The sequence below is a fragment of the Geotrypetes seraphini genome, chromosome 2 (assembly GCF_902459505.1).
Source record: "Geotrypetes seraphini chromosome 2, aGeoSer1.1, whole genome shotgun sequence".
Lineage (NCBI taxonomy): Eukaryota > Metazoa > Chordata > Amphibia > Gymnophiona > Dermophiidae > Geotrypetes > Geotrypetes seraphini.
The window spans coordinates 377592575-377608381 of record NC_047085.1 but is presented as its reverse complement, the minus strand read 5'-3'; the positions used below and the strand labels follow the sequence as shown (position 1 = coordinate 377608381).

Genomic DNA, 15807 nt, shown 5'->3' with positions numbered 1-15807 from the left:
CATAGAAATCACATGAAAATAACAAGGCCTGAAGTTTAACATTTCCCATAGCAAAACTTAGCACTGTTGCAGTTTAATCTTTCAGATTCTGTCAGCTAGCAAGATCTTTGAATTCAATTTTTGGCAGAAAGCAAAAATGACTGGATTTGAATCAGAAATGCATCCCTGACATTAAAGCTAAACATAAAAAAGTACAGTGGGCCTCCAAGAATGAGTTTGTAGCCAAACTTTTATGAGGGACCTGACATAGGCTAAGTTTCAGTGGAGGGTCATCAATATCAGCAACATAGTCTGAGTGGTGTCCTCTGTTCTTTTATCGCAATTGGCAATGCCACCACACATAAAAGTGAGAGCAATGTAACCTGTCCTTTCAAAATGTTGAAAAACAATGCCAAGGAATGGAAAACAAAGATGCAAATGTTATAATGCCCTTATTTCGCACTATGGTACGGCCACTCCTCGAATACTGTGTGCAATTCTGGTTGCCATATCTCAAAAAAGATATAGCGGAATTAGAAAAGGTACAGAGAAGGGCAATGAAAATGATAAAAGGGATGGGGCAAATTCCCTATGAGGAAAGGTTAAAGTGGCCAGGGCTCTTCAGCTTGGAGAAGAGATGGCTCAAGGGTGATATGATAAAGTCTATAAAATATTGAGTGGAGTGGAAAGGGTAGATGTGAATTGCTCGTTTACTCTTTCCCAAAATACTAGGGGGCATGTGATAAAGCTACTAAGTAGTAGATTTAAAACAAATTGAAGAAAATATTTATTTACACAATGTATAATTAAACTCTGGCATTTGGTGCCGGAGAATGTGGTGAAATCAGTTAGCTTAGCAGGGTTTTAAAAAGTTTTGGATAATTTTCTGAAAGACAAGTCCATACGCCATTATTGAGATGACTTGGGGAAATCCACTGCTTTTTCCTAGGATAAGCAGCATAAAATCTGTTTCACTATTTGGGATCTAGCTAGGTACTTGGGACCTGGGTTGGCCACTGTTGGAAATAGGATGCAGGGCTTGATGAACCTTTGGTCTGTTCCAGTATGGCAATTCTTATGTAAGGTTCAAGAGCCTGAACTAGTGTCGCTTCACTGCTCTTTAGCCTTGGCAGTGTTTTTTTCAACATTTTGAAAGGACAGGCTACATTGCTCTCACTTTTTTGAGTGCTGGTATTGTCCATTGAGTCAGAAAGAACAGAGGACACCACCCAGTCTATGTGACTAGTATTGATGTATGCCTGGTATTGATGACCTTAGACATAGGTGTTCCACTGACACATGGCCCATGTTGGGGTCCCTCTTTAAATTTTGGTTACAAACCTATTAATGGAGGTCCATTGTGCTTTTGTTGTCTGGCCTCCATTGTGCTTTTGTTGTTGGATTCCTTCTCCTTTGTTGCTTTCCATGATATTAAATACATAACAGGGTGCCTAGGGTATAAGGACAGGAATATGTCTATTTTTGCCTTTTTTTTATTTTTATTTTTTTTAAACACATGTGAGGCACCTATGTGTCTTTATAAAATAAGCACAAATCTTTCAGAAATTACACTTAGATTGTAGACATAGGAATTATACTTCAGTAAATGTTAGCATGTACTTATGTGCATATATGAGCAATTTATATGACAGGCACATAAATCGCAACTGTATCCACACACTTCCCTAATTCCTCTCATGAGTGTGCCTACACTACAAATACACACTCAGGCGCAGGTGTAAATGTAAGCACTTAGGATTGGATTCTATAAAATGGTGCTCAGAATTAGGCAGTGGAAAAAATAGATGCTAAGCACTATCCTGTAAAAGGCGTGTACACCCTTTATACAATAGCACTTAAGTGCAGATCTTGCACCTAACTTTGGACGCCAGACTTTCTTAGACCTGCTGAAACCTGGTGAAAATGCTGGTGCTCAAGTTAGGCGCACTGACCCAGTATTCTAGAATTTTCAGAATGCCCCTGACATGCCCATGCTCCTCCCATGGTCACACCCACTTTCGAGATATGCGCTATGTGAGTTAGGTGCCATGCCTTATAGAATTGGATAATAGGCTTAAACAAATAGATTTTGTATAAGGTGAAGTCTCAGAAAAAGTAGCTTAAGGTGATGTTTTAGGTCACCCTAATTACCTTATACCCATACTATTCTCACAATTATTCTCAGCCCTCAGAGATGCCACCAGGGGATCAAAAAATCATATCCTCTGGCTTTATGCACCTAATCGTCATAGGGTTGGTACAATGCTTTAGCTATTATGTCTTTTTAAGTATTTTCATAGTTTTGTTATTTTTTTTCTTCTTTATATATTACTCTTGTGATAATTTTAAAATAATAAATATTACTGAAGAGTATTAGTACTTAGCTTGTACGGAGTGGTTGCTGGTAAGGGATAAACAAGCCAACATGTTTCACCCATAGAGGGGGTTTCCTCAGGGCTACTATCCCTTTTTTATATATCGTTTTTCACGACGTGACCACCCGATCTAAGTTCTCATCTAGAACTTAGATCGGGTGGTCACGTCGTGAAAAACGATATATAAAAAAGGGATAGTAGCCCTGAGGAAACCCCCTCTACGAGTGAAACATGTTGGCTTGTTTATCCCTTACTCCGTACAAGCTAAGTACTAATACTCTTCAGTAATATTTATTATTTTAAAATTATCACAAGAGTAATATATAAAGAAGAAAAAAAATAACAAAACTATGAAAATACTTAAAAAGACATAATAGCTAAAGCATTGTACCAACCCTATGACGATTAGGTGCATAAAGCCAGAGGATATGATTTTTTGATCCCCTGGTGGCATCTCTGAGGGCTGAGAATAATTGTGAGAATAGTATGGGTATAAGGTAATTAGGGTGACCTAAAACATCACCTTAAGCTACTTTTTCTGATGCCTTATAGAATAGCACACAGCCAGATATGCAAGTCATTGAGGTCATTAAGTAATCAATTTGCATGCACACCTCAGCCAGACGCCATACTAGTAATTAGTTACTGTAGTTAATTATTCACTATCCCAGTAACTGTAATTAATTACTTTTGAAGCTAGCACAACATGACACGACAGATGTGGTTGGAATGAGTTGGTCAAACTTCCTTGAAATGAGCATCAAGAGATGAAGTTGTGCAATATATATACTAGAGTTGGATATAAGATGGATATTTTACCCCCTCATGTACCATAAGACTTTTCCTATAAGTAATCTTGGATGTGATATCAGTAAAGGAAAAGTAAAGTTACTCTAAGTAGATAGCTGTAAATCAGTAATTAATTACTTTCCTAAATAGATAATTTAATTACTGTAACTAGTAATTGTAATTAATTACGTTTGAAGAGTAGCACAACATTGGGCACCTGCACAAATTTGGGCACACAGATCTGGGGATCACATATAGAATCCAGGGGTTAAAGGGCAAATTTATATGTGGGTGCTTGTATTTAGGTAACACATGTTTGTGTAGATGTGCAGGATAATAGCACTTTCATTTTCATGGATAAGTGTACACTTATGCACATAAGTAGCCGCAAGGAGACTAAAGGCTATTCTACAATAGTGCTAATAAGTGGCACAGCATGTAAATTCAAGGGGGTGGTCACATGGGTGGGGCAGTCAGTTACACAGCTGGTCTAAGGCTGTGGTAACTGCAGTCATATACATGTAGGTGTACCAGTGCTGGGTTACACTAGGAATGGTTAGTACATGGGCCTGTGAACAGGGTTCGATTCACATTACAGCTCCTTGTGACCCTGCACAAGTCACTTACCCCTCCTTGCCCCAGGTACAAAAATTAAAAAAAAAAACTTAGATTGTGAGCCCACTAGGGATATAAAAAATACTTGAATATATTATATAAATTGCTTTGATTGTACTACAGAAAAATGGTATATCAAATCCCAACACCTTTACTATTCTATCAAGGAATTTGAATTTGAGCACTCGGATGCAGTTAAGAATATGCTCTCACTGAATGGCATTGGGAGACCTATAAGGGTAGGTGCCACTTACAGAGCTGTCCCATTAAAATAGGTGTACATGTATAATTCATAAACAAAGGGGACAATATTCTGACCAAAGTAGTTAGACTTCCATTGTCAGCAGTGAACCCAGAAATTCAATGCCAGGCCTTATCCGGCGACCGGCAGTGGATTTCCAATATTCATTGGCTGGCCAGCTAAGTTATAGTGGCCAAAGTTATACCTGCTATTTATGAGGGGCCACTGAAATCTTCTCAGCCCAACCAACAAAGTTAGGGCAGTCTCCATCGAGGGCTATACATTTAGTCCAGTGATTTTTCACTTTTTTCAAAAAAAATATGGAATGAAAAAAATGGAAATTTGCTGGACCAAGTGTATAGCCCTCAATGGAGGCTGCTCCAACTTTGTTCATTGGGCTGAGAACTTTTCAGCAGCCCTTCCTATGCAGGTCTATCGGGCCACTCAACTGACCAGGATAGCTGCTAAGTTCTACTATTCAGTGGCCAACTCCGTTGAATATTAGTGCTTGGCTAGCTACGAGTGCAATTTAACTGGCCAGGAGCCATTCCTAGCTTGTTAAATAGCACTGAATATCAGGCAGAAGGGCTCCGACTCTATAAACGGCATCTAAAAATAAGGCACTGAGGAGCACTAGGCATAGTGGCACCGTTTATAGAATCACATCTAGTGGTACCTAAATTGGAATTAGGCGCCGGGTAAGTGTCAAAATCTTAGGCGCCTAGTTATGCCAGGTTTTTCTTTGTCTAAATACTGGTGTCTAATCTCAATTTAGGTGCCCTGATACAAAACACACCTAAGATCTGCCCATAACCATGTCTGCTTTCTGGTAGGCGCCTACCGAGTTAGGCTCCTACCACCCAATTCATTTTTGCCAATTATGAGCTCTTTATTGCTCATTAACGGCATCGATTAAGCTAATTAAAAAGAAAGTTAAGAACCTACATTGGCTAGGCACCTAATTTTAAGCATCTTCTATAAAATCTGGACTAAGGTGTCTAAATTTTGACTTCACTTGTGCTTCATCCAAAATCCACCCCAGAACACATACCTACACCATGCCTTCTTGGCATCACACATACCGTGCCGCAGGGGTACTTTTGAAAGAGGTATTTTAGGATTGCGTGTTGGCGAATAGTTACAACAAATCCTTTATAAAGTTTCCCTTATAAAAAGCAAATTGTTTAACTTCTCTGAAGTGTACTGATTTTTGTCCACATTGGAGGTGTGGGGGGGAGGGGGAGGGGTAGGTTTTTTTTTTAAACGGCACTGGAAAAGATCAGTGCTAAGTGCTATTGTATAAAGGATGTACACCCTTAGTGCCAGTTCTCATGCCCAACTCTGGATGCCAGACTTATGCGGGCTGAAATCTGATGTAAATCCTGGTTCCCATACTGGGCGTGCAGACCCATTATTCTATAACACTGCACACAAAATATTTGGGAACACCCTGACCCAGCTGTGCCCACTTATGAGATTTAGGCACCCAGTGTTATCCAGATGGGCACGCAACTACTAATCAATATCACATAGTGGCATCCATTTATTGATAGTTAACAGCTCCTTAGCCAATTCAGTTATGCATGCATCTTGCATCCAAACATGGGCACCATATACAGAATCTAGGGTATTGTTCTGTTTTGTATGTTATTGTCTTACTGAATTATGCATGTGTCATGTTTACTTGGTACTTTACCTCTGAATAAATATTCCTTTCTTTTTGGATTGAACATATTCAGAATACCAGCTATCACATAAAGATGAATGGCTAATTTTCCTGCTTATTACCCAGCATTCAGTGACTATATTTTTTTTAGGTAGGGACAGTGAATATGCAGTCCTAAACATAAACAAGTAACTTATCTACTTAAAGTTAGGACCACTACAGCAGACAAATATGTCTGAACTGTGGCTGAGAATCACCACTATCCAGATGCATTTAGGCTTCGCCCCAGAATGCTTTAAGCTCCTCCTAAACTGTTTGGCTGGGCATCAAGTTGTCATTTTTCTGTTTTGGAAGCAATTCTATAAGTTGGTGCCTCTTTTTAGGTGCTATGTGCTATTCTATAATAGCATTGGGGCACCCAGATTCCATTATACAATATTAGCATAATTTGGTTTCAGCTTGTATAAAGCAATATAAAAACAAAAGAATAACTATACTGGGTCAAACCAGTGATCCATCTAGCCCGGTATCCTATTCCCACAGTAGCCAATCACAAGTACCTGGAAGAAACCTAAATTGTAGCAACGTTTCATTCTACTGGGCAAGTAATGGCTTTTCCTATGTCTGTCTTAAGAGCAGACTATGGACTTTTCCTCCAAGAACTTGTCCAAACTCTTTATAAACCCTGCTTTGGCAACCAGTTTCAGAGCTTAACTATTCATTTAGTGAAAAAAATATTTACTCTTATTCATTTTAAAAGTAACTACAGGCACCCAACCATGGGTAGAGCATGTGCAACTTACCGTATTCTATTACATGTGTGACTGGAAGCCACACCCACATTCCCCATGCTCCACTGACATATACACCCACATACAGGTATGTGATTTAGCTAGGGTTACTATATGGCTCCAGAAAAAGAAGGATGGACTGAGGCATCCGGATTTTACTTCCACTGAAAGCAATGGAAGTAAGGAGGACAGATACATCTTTACTTCCATTGCTTTCAATGGAAGTCAAACCCAGATATCTCAATCCATCCTCCTTTTTCTGGAGCCATATGGCAACCCTTGCTATAGCAGATGCACGTGCCCTTATAGAATAGCATATAGGGTGCTTTCACGTGCAAGTGCCACTTTTTTGTACCTTTACACACACATAGTGGTGCATAATCATGCATAGTGTCAGGATTTCCCTTTCTGTGACCATTTAAAAAGAAAAGCACTTATGTGTCAGCAAAGTATATCAACAGCACACTGATTTTGAATATCAGTCCTCATATTTCTTGGGCTTTCCTTTCCAGGCTGAATCTGATTTAGTGCACCATGCATTACAGGTGCAATTACCAGTTGGCTTTCTATAAATTAGCAGGTTGATATTTAAAGTGATTTAACCAGTTGGAAATGGCTCCGGGCCAGTTAAATTGCCTGTTTGGGGCTATCCACTAATTTCAGTGTCACTTAACTGGTTAGTGACACTGAAAATACTGTAACTGTTTAGTGCCAAAGTCTAAATGGCTATTTTGAGGGCATTCTGGGGGCAAAGTCAGCACTTGGCTAGTTTAGTGCTGATATTCAGTATTTAAGCGGCCAAGGTAACTCCATAAATAGGATCACATAGAAGTCAGTATTTATGTGGTAAGCCATAGCTGGTTAAGTGCTGAATGTCACACTTAACTGACTATAGTTTAAGCTGGCTCCGCAAACTTGGAAATCCAATGCCAAAGCCCTTACATGGCCTAGCAAGGAAATTTCTGGGTTTAATGCAGGTGACAGCAAAACGTTAAGGTCCAAATTCCATAAACAACGCTACCAGTTAGGCGCTGGTTTTAATTGGTTTAATTACCTTTAATTGATGCAATAATTGCATTGTTTAAAAACAATTAAAAACTCATTAAAAAAAGATGGCACCTCCACAAATGGTGCCGGAATTGCGACTACAGAGGTGCCTATTGGCGCCTAAGGGTAAAACAGACATGGTTAATTCCAGAAGTACCCTTAGGTGTCGGTAGGCACCTCCGTAGTTGCAATTCTCGTCACAGATGGGCACCAGAAATATAGGCCTTGAAAACCCTGGCCTACATTTCCAGCATCTATCTGTGACATAGCTGTGATTCTCTATCTGTGACATAGCTGTGACTCTTTCAATGGGAAGACAGGTCCTCAGGGCAATCCAGGGTGGGTACTCGCAACTATGGACACTTTATCGGCTAAAAAAAATGCTTCTGTCATACGACTTTCGTTCGGTGGCACAGGCATTGATTTTGACGCGTCTAGATTATTGTAATATACTTTTACTTGGGACTAACTAAGATTAAATATAGGGCATTGCAGCAATTGATGAATTCTACTGCGAGGGTGATTTTGGGAATCTCCTGTGCTAAAACAGCTGTACTGGCTCCCAGTGTCGCAAAGGGTTTGTTATAAAATGTTATCAGTGATACATCAGAGCTTATATGGATCTGTTCCTTTGAACTTTCAATCTCTATGAGAGGTATATCAGCCGAGGAAGAATCTAAGGTCTGAGGGTACTATGAGATTAACTTCAATAATGGATAAAACTGTCTGGTATGCTAATTCTAGAGCAGCAATGTTGTCCATGGCAGGGGTAAAATTTTGGAACTTCCTCCCTGGCATCCTGAGGATCTTTTTTGACTGTTTACAGTTTAGAAAGATGTTGTAAGACACAACAGTTTGTGGAGGCTTTTCTCTGAAACTATGTTGGTAGGCAATATTTAATAAGAATCCTAAACTGTGATTGTTGCACTTTATTTAGTGGGGATGGTTAACGTGTAAATTCGTTGAGCTTTTGACATTATTTTACGTGGATTGAATTACTATGTAATTGCAATGTAATCTGAATAAATTTTGTAAACGCACTGTCCATGAACTACTGTGAATGTTTTAGTTGTTAACTGCTTAGTTATAGGTGGTTTAGAAATTTCAGAAATAAATAAATAAATAATAAATTATATAAACGGCGCAACACGTGATCATCGCGGCTTTTGCAGGCGGCTGCCAATCTCAGTGCCATTAATAGAATCCAGGCTTGAATGCCTCCAGCTGAATATTGACCCCCTAGGTATCTATACAGAACCTAATTTGCACCAGGTATATTGATTGCCTGAATATATAATTCATTCTTTGTGTGATGAATAGCCATTGCTCTTATGAGCACTCACGCATTATATCGGGACATTTTGGCTACTTTTGGAGCATATCTATAACTAAGGTACTAACACAAAATCAGGGCCTCAACGACTCAATGTATGTCGCTTAACAATTCAGCGCCGGCAAGTACGGCTCCAAGCATGATTTGATTAAAGTTAGGTGCACTATATAGAATTGTGCTTAGTGCTGCCTAAGCAGCCTTAGGTGGCTCTGGGTTTCCTAAATTTAGGCACATCGTATTTAAGCCAGGGCTTTCTTGGCCTAAATGCCTGTGCCTACGTTAGGGGCGGTTCATAGACAAAACCACGGAAGACAAAGGCGCGCGCCGACAACTGAGCGCAAGACGGAGATGCGCGCCGAAGAAAATGACAGTTTTTAGGGGCTCCGATGGGGGTTTTGTTGGGGAGCCCCCCCACTTTACTTAATACAGATCGCGGCGGTGTTGTGGGTGGTTTGGGGGGTTGTAACCCCCCTCATTATACTGTAAACTTAACTTTTTCCCTGTTTTTAGGGAAAAAGTGAAGTTTTCAGTAAAATGTGGGGGGTTACAACCCCCCAAATCCCCCACAATGCCCCCACCAATGCGGCGCGATCTGTATAAAGTACCCCCCCCCCGTCGGAGCCCCTAAGAATAGTTATTTTCTTCGGCGCGCACCTCCGCGCTGCGCTCAGTTGTCCCCGCGTGCCTTTGTCTTCCACGGTTTTGATCTGACACCGTTAGGGGCACATCGGCCCATATTCTTTAATCGTGCGCACAACTCAAAGCAACACCCAAGATCTGCCCCTTAACCACGCCCATTTTTAGAAAGGTGCTTTGGACAAGGTGCTTGACCTTTACAGAATCGCACTGACCAGGTTGTGTGGCTAACTTTGCACCAATTTATGAGTTAAGTGCCAATTATCGGCACTGATTAAGCCTAACTTAAGATATAGGCACCTAACTTTAGGCAGACTTTACAGAAATTGCCTCCGAGTGTGCTCGTAAATGATCAGGATACCAGCATTCAGTGGCATAGTGAGGAGAGGTGGACCGTCCCTCGCGCCATCTTTGCGAGGGGCACCAGCGCCTCTCCTCTTCTCTGCTCCCCCCCTCTTGAAATGTTCGCCGGCATGAGCGTCATCTTCCACTTGCTGCTTGCACCGACCTCAGCTCCCTTCTGACATTACTTCCTGGTCACAGAACCAGAACGTGACATCAGAAGGGAGCCAAATCCATTGCGAGCGGCAGGTGAAAGATGCCACTCATGCCGGCGAACATTTCAAGAGGTGCAGGGGAGGAGTGCTCAAGCGGCATGAAAGAGTGGCAGGGCACTCAAGTGGCAAGGAAGAGTGGGGGGCGCACAGCGTGGCAATGCCAGGTACTACCGCCCCAGGTGCCAACCTCCCTTTCTATGCCACTGCCAGCATTTACATGGGTACAGGTGCATATATGTGCATAAGTACCAAAAATCTGCTTAAGTGCTATTCTGTAACCATGCATGCATCTTGACAGATCAGGGGCATTCCTCCTATTTGTGTGTGTAATTGTAGAATAAGGGGCATCCACGCTTAACTTTAGGCGTAAGAATTTGCGCCACGTTTCTGTCGGTGCAAATGGTCACACCTAAAGTTACGTACAACTCTCAAGGAATAAATGCTATTCTATAAACCACACTTCACTTTTGGTACTGTTTATAGAATAACGCTTAAGCGTTTTTTTTTCTGGCATCGATTCTTTAGGTGCTATATATTCTGTAGGATTCAGTCCTATATTGCATTAGGGGATGTGCACAAACAAAACATTTTTAGTTTGTTTCCAGATTTTTTGTACTTGTTCCCACATTCTGGGTATTTTTTATTAGCTTATTTCAGACATTCATTTGACTATGAAATTGTTTACTGCACAATAGAACTTTAAATTGAACACATATTAATTCATAGATTAATATTTTAAAACAATTTTGAACAGTGAAAGCTTTTTAAGGCATGCTAACAAACTAATTGTGTGTTAAAGAATGTATATATATCCCTAATATGTGCAAGGGTTCCTTTCCAGCCAAGGCACCCTGTTACAAAATTGAAATCCCTGAGACTTAAGACCAGATGTACTAAAGGAGCTTCCCCAGTTTTGTGTCTATGGGGAAAAAGCTTCATACATGTGGACCCAACAAATAATTTATAAACTGACTGCCCAGGGAATAGAGTTGATTTAATTTTTTTTTTTTTACTGTTCATTACCCATGATTTCTTGCTCTTATAGTGTAGAGAAGCTGATGGTGGGGCTATTTTCACCCCTCCTTAAATCTGAACTTTTTTTTCCCGTTTTATGGGAGAATCAAATATAGCAACTACTGAGGAACACGGTCAATAAAATGCTTTGGCTCAACCTTTAATAAAAAGTTCTATATTAAATTTCTGTGTTCATCTATAACTACTGAAGAAGATTGTGCCAGGTGTAAACAGTTTCCTTCACACGTAAACCCACTATAGCAAGGGAGTCTAGGTTTTTTCATTAGTAGGCCGAATGCTTGGAGGTCCAGTAGACTGAATAAATTGGGTGAATTTTCAGCCGGCAGCAATCAGTAATTTGCTGATTACTGCAGGCGTTATGATAGAAAATTCATTGTCTACCCATGTCCAGGCTCTGGCACTGAATTTTTGGGTTTATAGAGCTGGCTACATCATAGCCATTAGGTGTGATATTCAGCACTTAACCAGCTAGGGGGGCACCACACAAAGAACTGACTTTTATCTGTTCTAATTTATGGTTAAGTGTTGAACATTGGCACTTAATCGGCCAAGTGCTGACTCTGCCCCCAAATTACTAGATTTTGTTAGGCACTGAGGGGCAAATTCTATAAACGGTGTCCCAATTGTAGGCAGTGGTAGGCATCCTAATGCTATCTAACCAGCCAATCATGATACACGTTTTCTAAAAAAAAACCAAAAAACAACAAAACCCTGAGGCATGCCATCTACACTGTAGGTGTCTGTCGTGGGTGCAGGGAGGCGCCTAGGGATGCTTAAGCTCGCCTAAGGCTGGGCTTGGGCGTGGTTTTACCCAGGAATGGCCTTAGGTGAGCATGAGTGGCCCTAGGCGTCTCCCTAGGGCCACCATAGGCACCTGAAATGTATAGACATGGCCACTACACTGATTGCGGCAAGGAAATCTCCCTGCCACGATCAGCTGAGTGGCCACAGCAGGGAAACCCCACCCCACGAACATCCCCGGCAGGAGGGATGCCCAATACCTCTTGTCGGCACCAACCCAACATCTCCGACAGGAGGGATGCCCACTCCCTCCTGCCGGCACCCCCCAAACACATGACTCCCATATTCCCCAAACCCACAACTCTGACACTACCAAACTCCACCCCCCACCCCCTATAGCACATCCAGACCCCTCCCGTACCTTTTTCAGGAAAGGCAGCTGATAAGATGCCTTCTCCCTCTGGCTGGCAGGCCCGCCTCTTCAGAATGGCAGGCCTTCCCCTCCCCGGTGCATCCTGGGATGCACTGTGGAGGGGACTAAGACCCTGATTGGCCCAGACACCTAAGGCCCCTCCCATAGGAGGGGCTGTAGGCGCTTGGGCCAACTGGAGTCTTAGGTCGCCTTCCCAGTGCATTCTGGGATGCACAGGAATGGCCTCAGATTCTTAGGTTCCTGGGCTATTCAGGGCCTTAGGCCCCTCTCCGGTGCATCACAGGAGGGAGTGGGCATCCCTTCTTCCGAGGATGTTCGGGGAGGTGCTGGCAAGAGGGATTGGGCATCCCTTTTGCCGGGGATTGTTTTGGGGAGCCACCAAGAGGGCTTGGGTTCCCTCCTGCTGGGGATTGTTTTGTGGTTGGCGGCTGGAGGGATTGGGCATCCCTCCTGCTGGGGATGTTCGTGGGGCAGGGTTTCCCTACTGCAGTCACTGAGTTGATCATGACAGGGGGATTCCCTTGACCTGATCAGCTCAGCGGCAATGCGATTCTTTAAATGGTGCTAGTTACAGAATCGGGCAGGTTAGGCGGGGTTAGGCAATTCTGTATAGGATGCTGGTGTGCGATTCTCAGCCATCGCTTAGGTGGTAACTGAGACCAGTGTCCTATACAGAATCAGCCCCTCAGGGCCAGTTTCTATAAATGGCGCCTAGATCTTAGGCTCCTAGAAAAAATGGTGCCTATCAGCCAGTCAGTTAAAATCTAGGTCTCATTTATAGAATCGTGCTTAGCGGTGCCTCAATTTGAGTTAAGTGCCTTAAGTGCCTATAATGTAGGCACGTGTAATGTAAGCCAGGGGTTTTCTGGCCTACAAAACAGGTACCTACCTGCACCTAATTCAGAGCTCACCTATACTCTGCCCCTAATCACACCTACTTTTCAGTTAGGCGTCATTGGGCACAGCTAGGTGCCTGGGTTTAGGTGTCACCAAGTGCCTAGTGACATCTAACTGAAATTTGTATGGAACTTTAATGTTTTTAAAATTATATTTTGAGTTTTAATGGCATTTTCAATTAAAATGCCAATTAAGCTCAATGAAAACAAATTAACTTCAGTGCGAATTTCAGTGAGGCATCACTAGGTGCTGCTGATCTAGGTGCCAAACAGTACCTAACTTTGAAACCATTTTAGAGAATCTGGCCCCATGCCCTGATTCTATAAAAGGTGCCTAACTTAATTTTTTTTTTAAATTCGCTTAAGTTATGCTAATTGAAAGTGCCAATAAAAACAATTATAAAAAGTAATTAGCTTGTAGGCACCTAACTTAGTAAGCGCATACCCCACCTCACAGTAGGATCTACACTGAGATGACTACATGGAAAGTAGGAGTGGCTAGGGGTATCTGGGTGTGAACTGAGTTAAGTGCATGTATATTAGGCCAAGAAAACCCTGGCTTAATGTACCGGTTCTGGATAATCTTCTTTCTGTTAATCTACTACAGATTCCGTACGTGGGGCAATCAAAGCTGGTGTCAGATTTCCATGTCAACCAGGAGGTTTATCTGCCTACTTTTCAATCCATGAGGTCTGACAAACAGGACAGAGTTTTGAAGAAGCTGAATGTCTGCAGAGTTTTGCTCCAGTACTTGGAAAGGACAAATGGCTTTCGTGCTTACCAGCCACTGCAGAATATTAAGGCCTCTATTGCTTGATGGATTAGAATAGCCATCTCTTCAATGTATATGCCTGTGGTAAACAGCCACCAGTCTCTCTTAAGGCCCACTTGACCAGGAGTATCTCCTCTTCCTGGGCAGTCTTGGGTAGTGCATCCCGCAGAGATCTGTCGGGCAGCTACTTGGTCTATTCTGCATACGTTTTTCAATTTTTACAGAGCGGATGTGGTGGCCCCGTTTCCCCTCCTTCTTTGCCTTCTGTTCCAGTGGAGATCGATTGCTTTGGGTCTTAACTGAAGGGTGCACTGGGCTCCGCCTCCATATGGGAGGTGCTCAAAGCTGTGAGTATTCTGACTTTTGCAAGTCCAGTTCGCAGGAATGGATTGACCACCACTTGCACGGAATCCAGAGTAGATATAACAGAAGTCAATTTAGGCACCGCTAGGCGTGATTCTACAAATGGCTCCTAACTTTGATTGAATGCAGTAGGTATCGTTTTGATAGGTGCCTACCCAGTTAGGCACCGTTTATAGAATCTAGTCCTAGCTCATCATTTTCAGCAGCACTAACTGGTTAAGTACTATTGAAATTAACTGGTTAGTCCTGAACAAGTGATTTAACTGTTTCTGGCTAGTAATATTGCTTTGAATATTGATCCCATTATTTTTATTGATATATAGTGACATATAGCCTGTTATCTACTAAAAAAATATGGGCTTTTTTAAAATCAGGATGCAGTTAGTGAAGATGCAGAGCCCAGATATGCAGCTTACTTGCAAATCCTACTGGTCAGACAATGATTCCTTTGCTTTCCTGCTCTGTTAGAAGGTCCCACACAAAGCAGTAAAGCGCAGGACTGAACCTGACTTCTCAGTACCAAGGAACCAGAATGGGAAGCGGAGGCAGTAGCTTGCTACAGTGCATGCCAACACCAGCACAGTTCAGTGATATGTTTAAATTGCGTGTACTTAGTAGCACTATTGAGCATGCTCAGTTCCAACACGTCATTGAAACCACACCAGAGGAAGAACACCAGTGCATGCGGCATCAACAATCCAGATGAAGAATCTAACTCAGGAAGGAGAAGAATACTAACATTATCATGCAGACAGCATCCCTACTATAGATAAAGCAGACTGCAGTTTGGCCTTGGACCACATGTTGGGCTTCTAGTCACAAGAGTACCAATGAATATATTTTGGATTTTTTTCATTTGGATTGTTGTCTTTAGTTTGCTTTCATTTCTTATGGATCTGATGCCACACCCTGAATGCCACTGTCTTATCTTAGGGACAGTAATTTAAGTGAGCAAGATGACATTCCACGTACAAGTACAAAGTCAGTCAGAGGGACCACTGAGTTCTACTTACATCATTTGGAATAGTAAGCTCATGGGAGCTGGTTGGAGTATTGGCATCCAATCCTGTATTTTGGGAAGAGAGAGACAAAGATAATACAAGGAAAACTTATAACCAAGCTATGCGAAGGAAAACAGACAATGATGATACTTAGAAATTTGAGAAAAACATAGTGAAAAGATCAAAGACAGCAGCAAAGAGAAGTACAGAACTTACAGCAAAGAGGCGAGGACAGAGCAAGGGAGGCAAATCTTTCAAAGAGGGCCGCCTTAATGTAGCTTTATTTCTTGTTAGCAGTGACCCTCGGCCAAAAAATAAGCAATCTAAATAAATCCTCCAGTGCTTTAGAAAGTCCAAATGTCAAATCTATAAATTACCTTGCGAGCAAAATTATGATGAATAGGTAAGTGAGCAATTTGGCCTTTCTGTCTGCTGGGAAATGTAAAGTTCAGCAAATAAAGAATGAAAATTGTACATAACAAAAAAAGGGAAATATTAAATGTAATAAACAGGAAGGTGGATTGAGAGAGGGCAGGA

At 41.9% G+C, this 15807-nt stretch overlaps 1 protein-coding gene across 6 annotated transcripts in view; it reads right to left on the bottom strand.

The window, feature by feature from the left end:
* LOC117353978 (poly(rC)-binding protein 3-like) overlaps positions 1–15807 on the bottom strand; it is a 342700-nt gene that overhangs the window by 28620 nt on the left and 298273 nt on the right. For all 6 annotated transcript variants that reach the window (XM_033930638.1, XM_033930637.1, XM_033930639.1 and 3 more), the window contains one exon: positions 15283–15335. In XM_033930638.1, coding sequence (XP_033786529.1) covers positions 15283–15335 — 53 coding nt within the window. The remainder of the gene's footprint in view (positions 1–15282; positions 15336–15807) is intronic.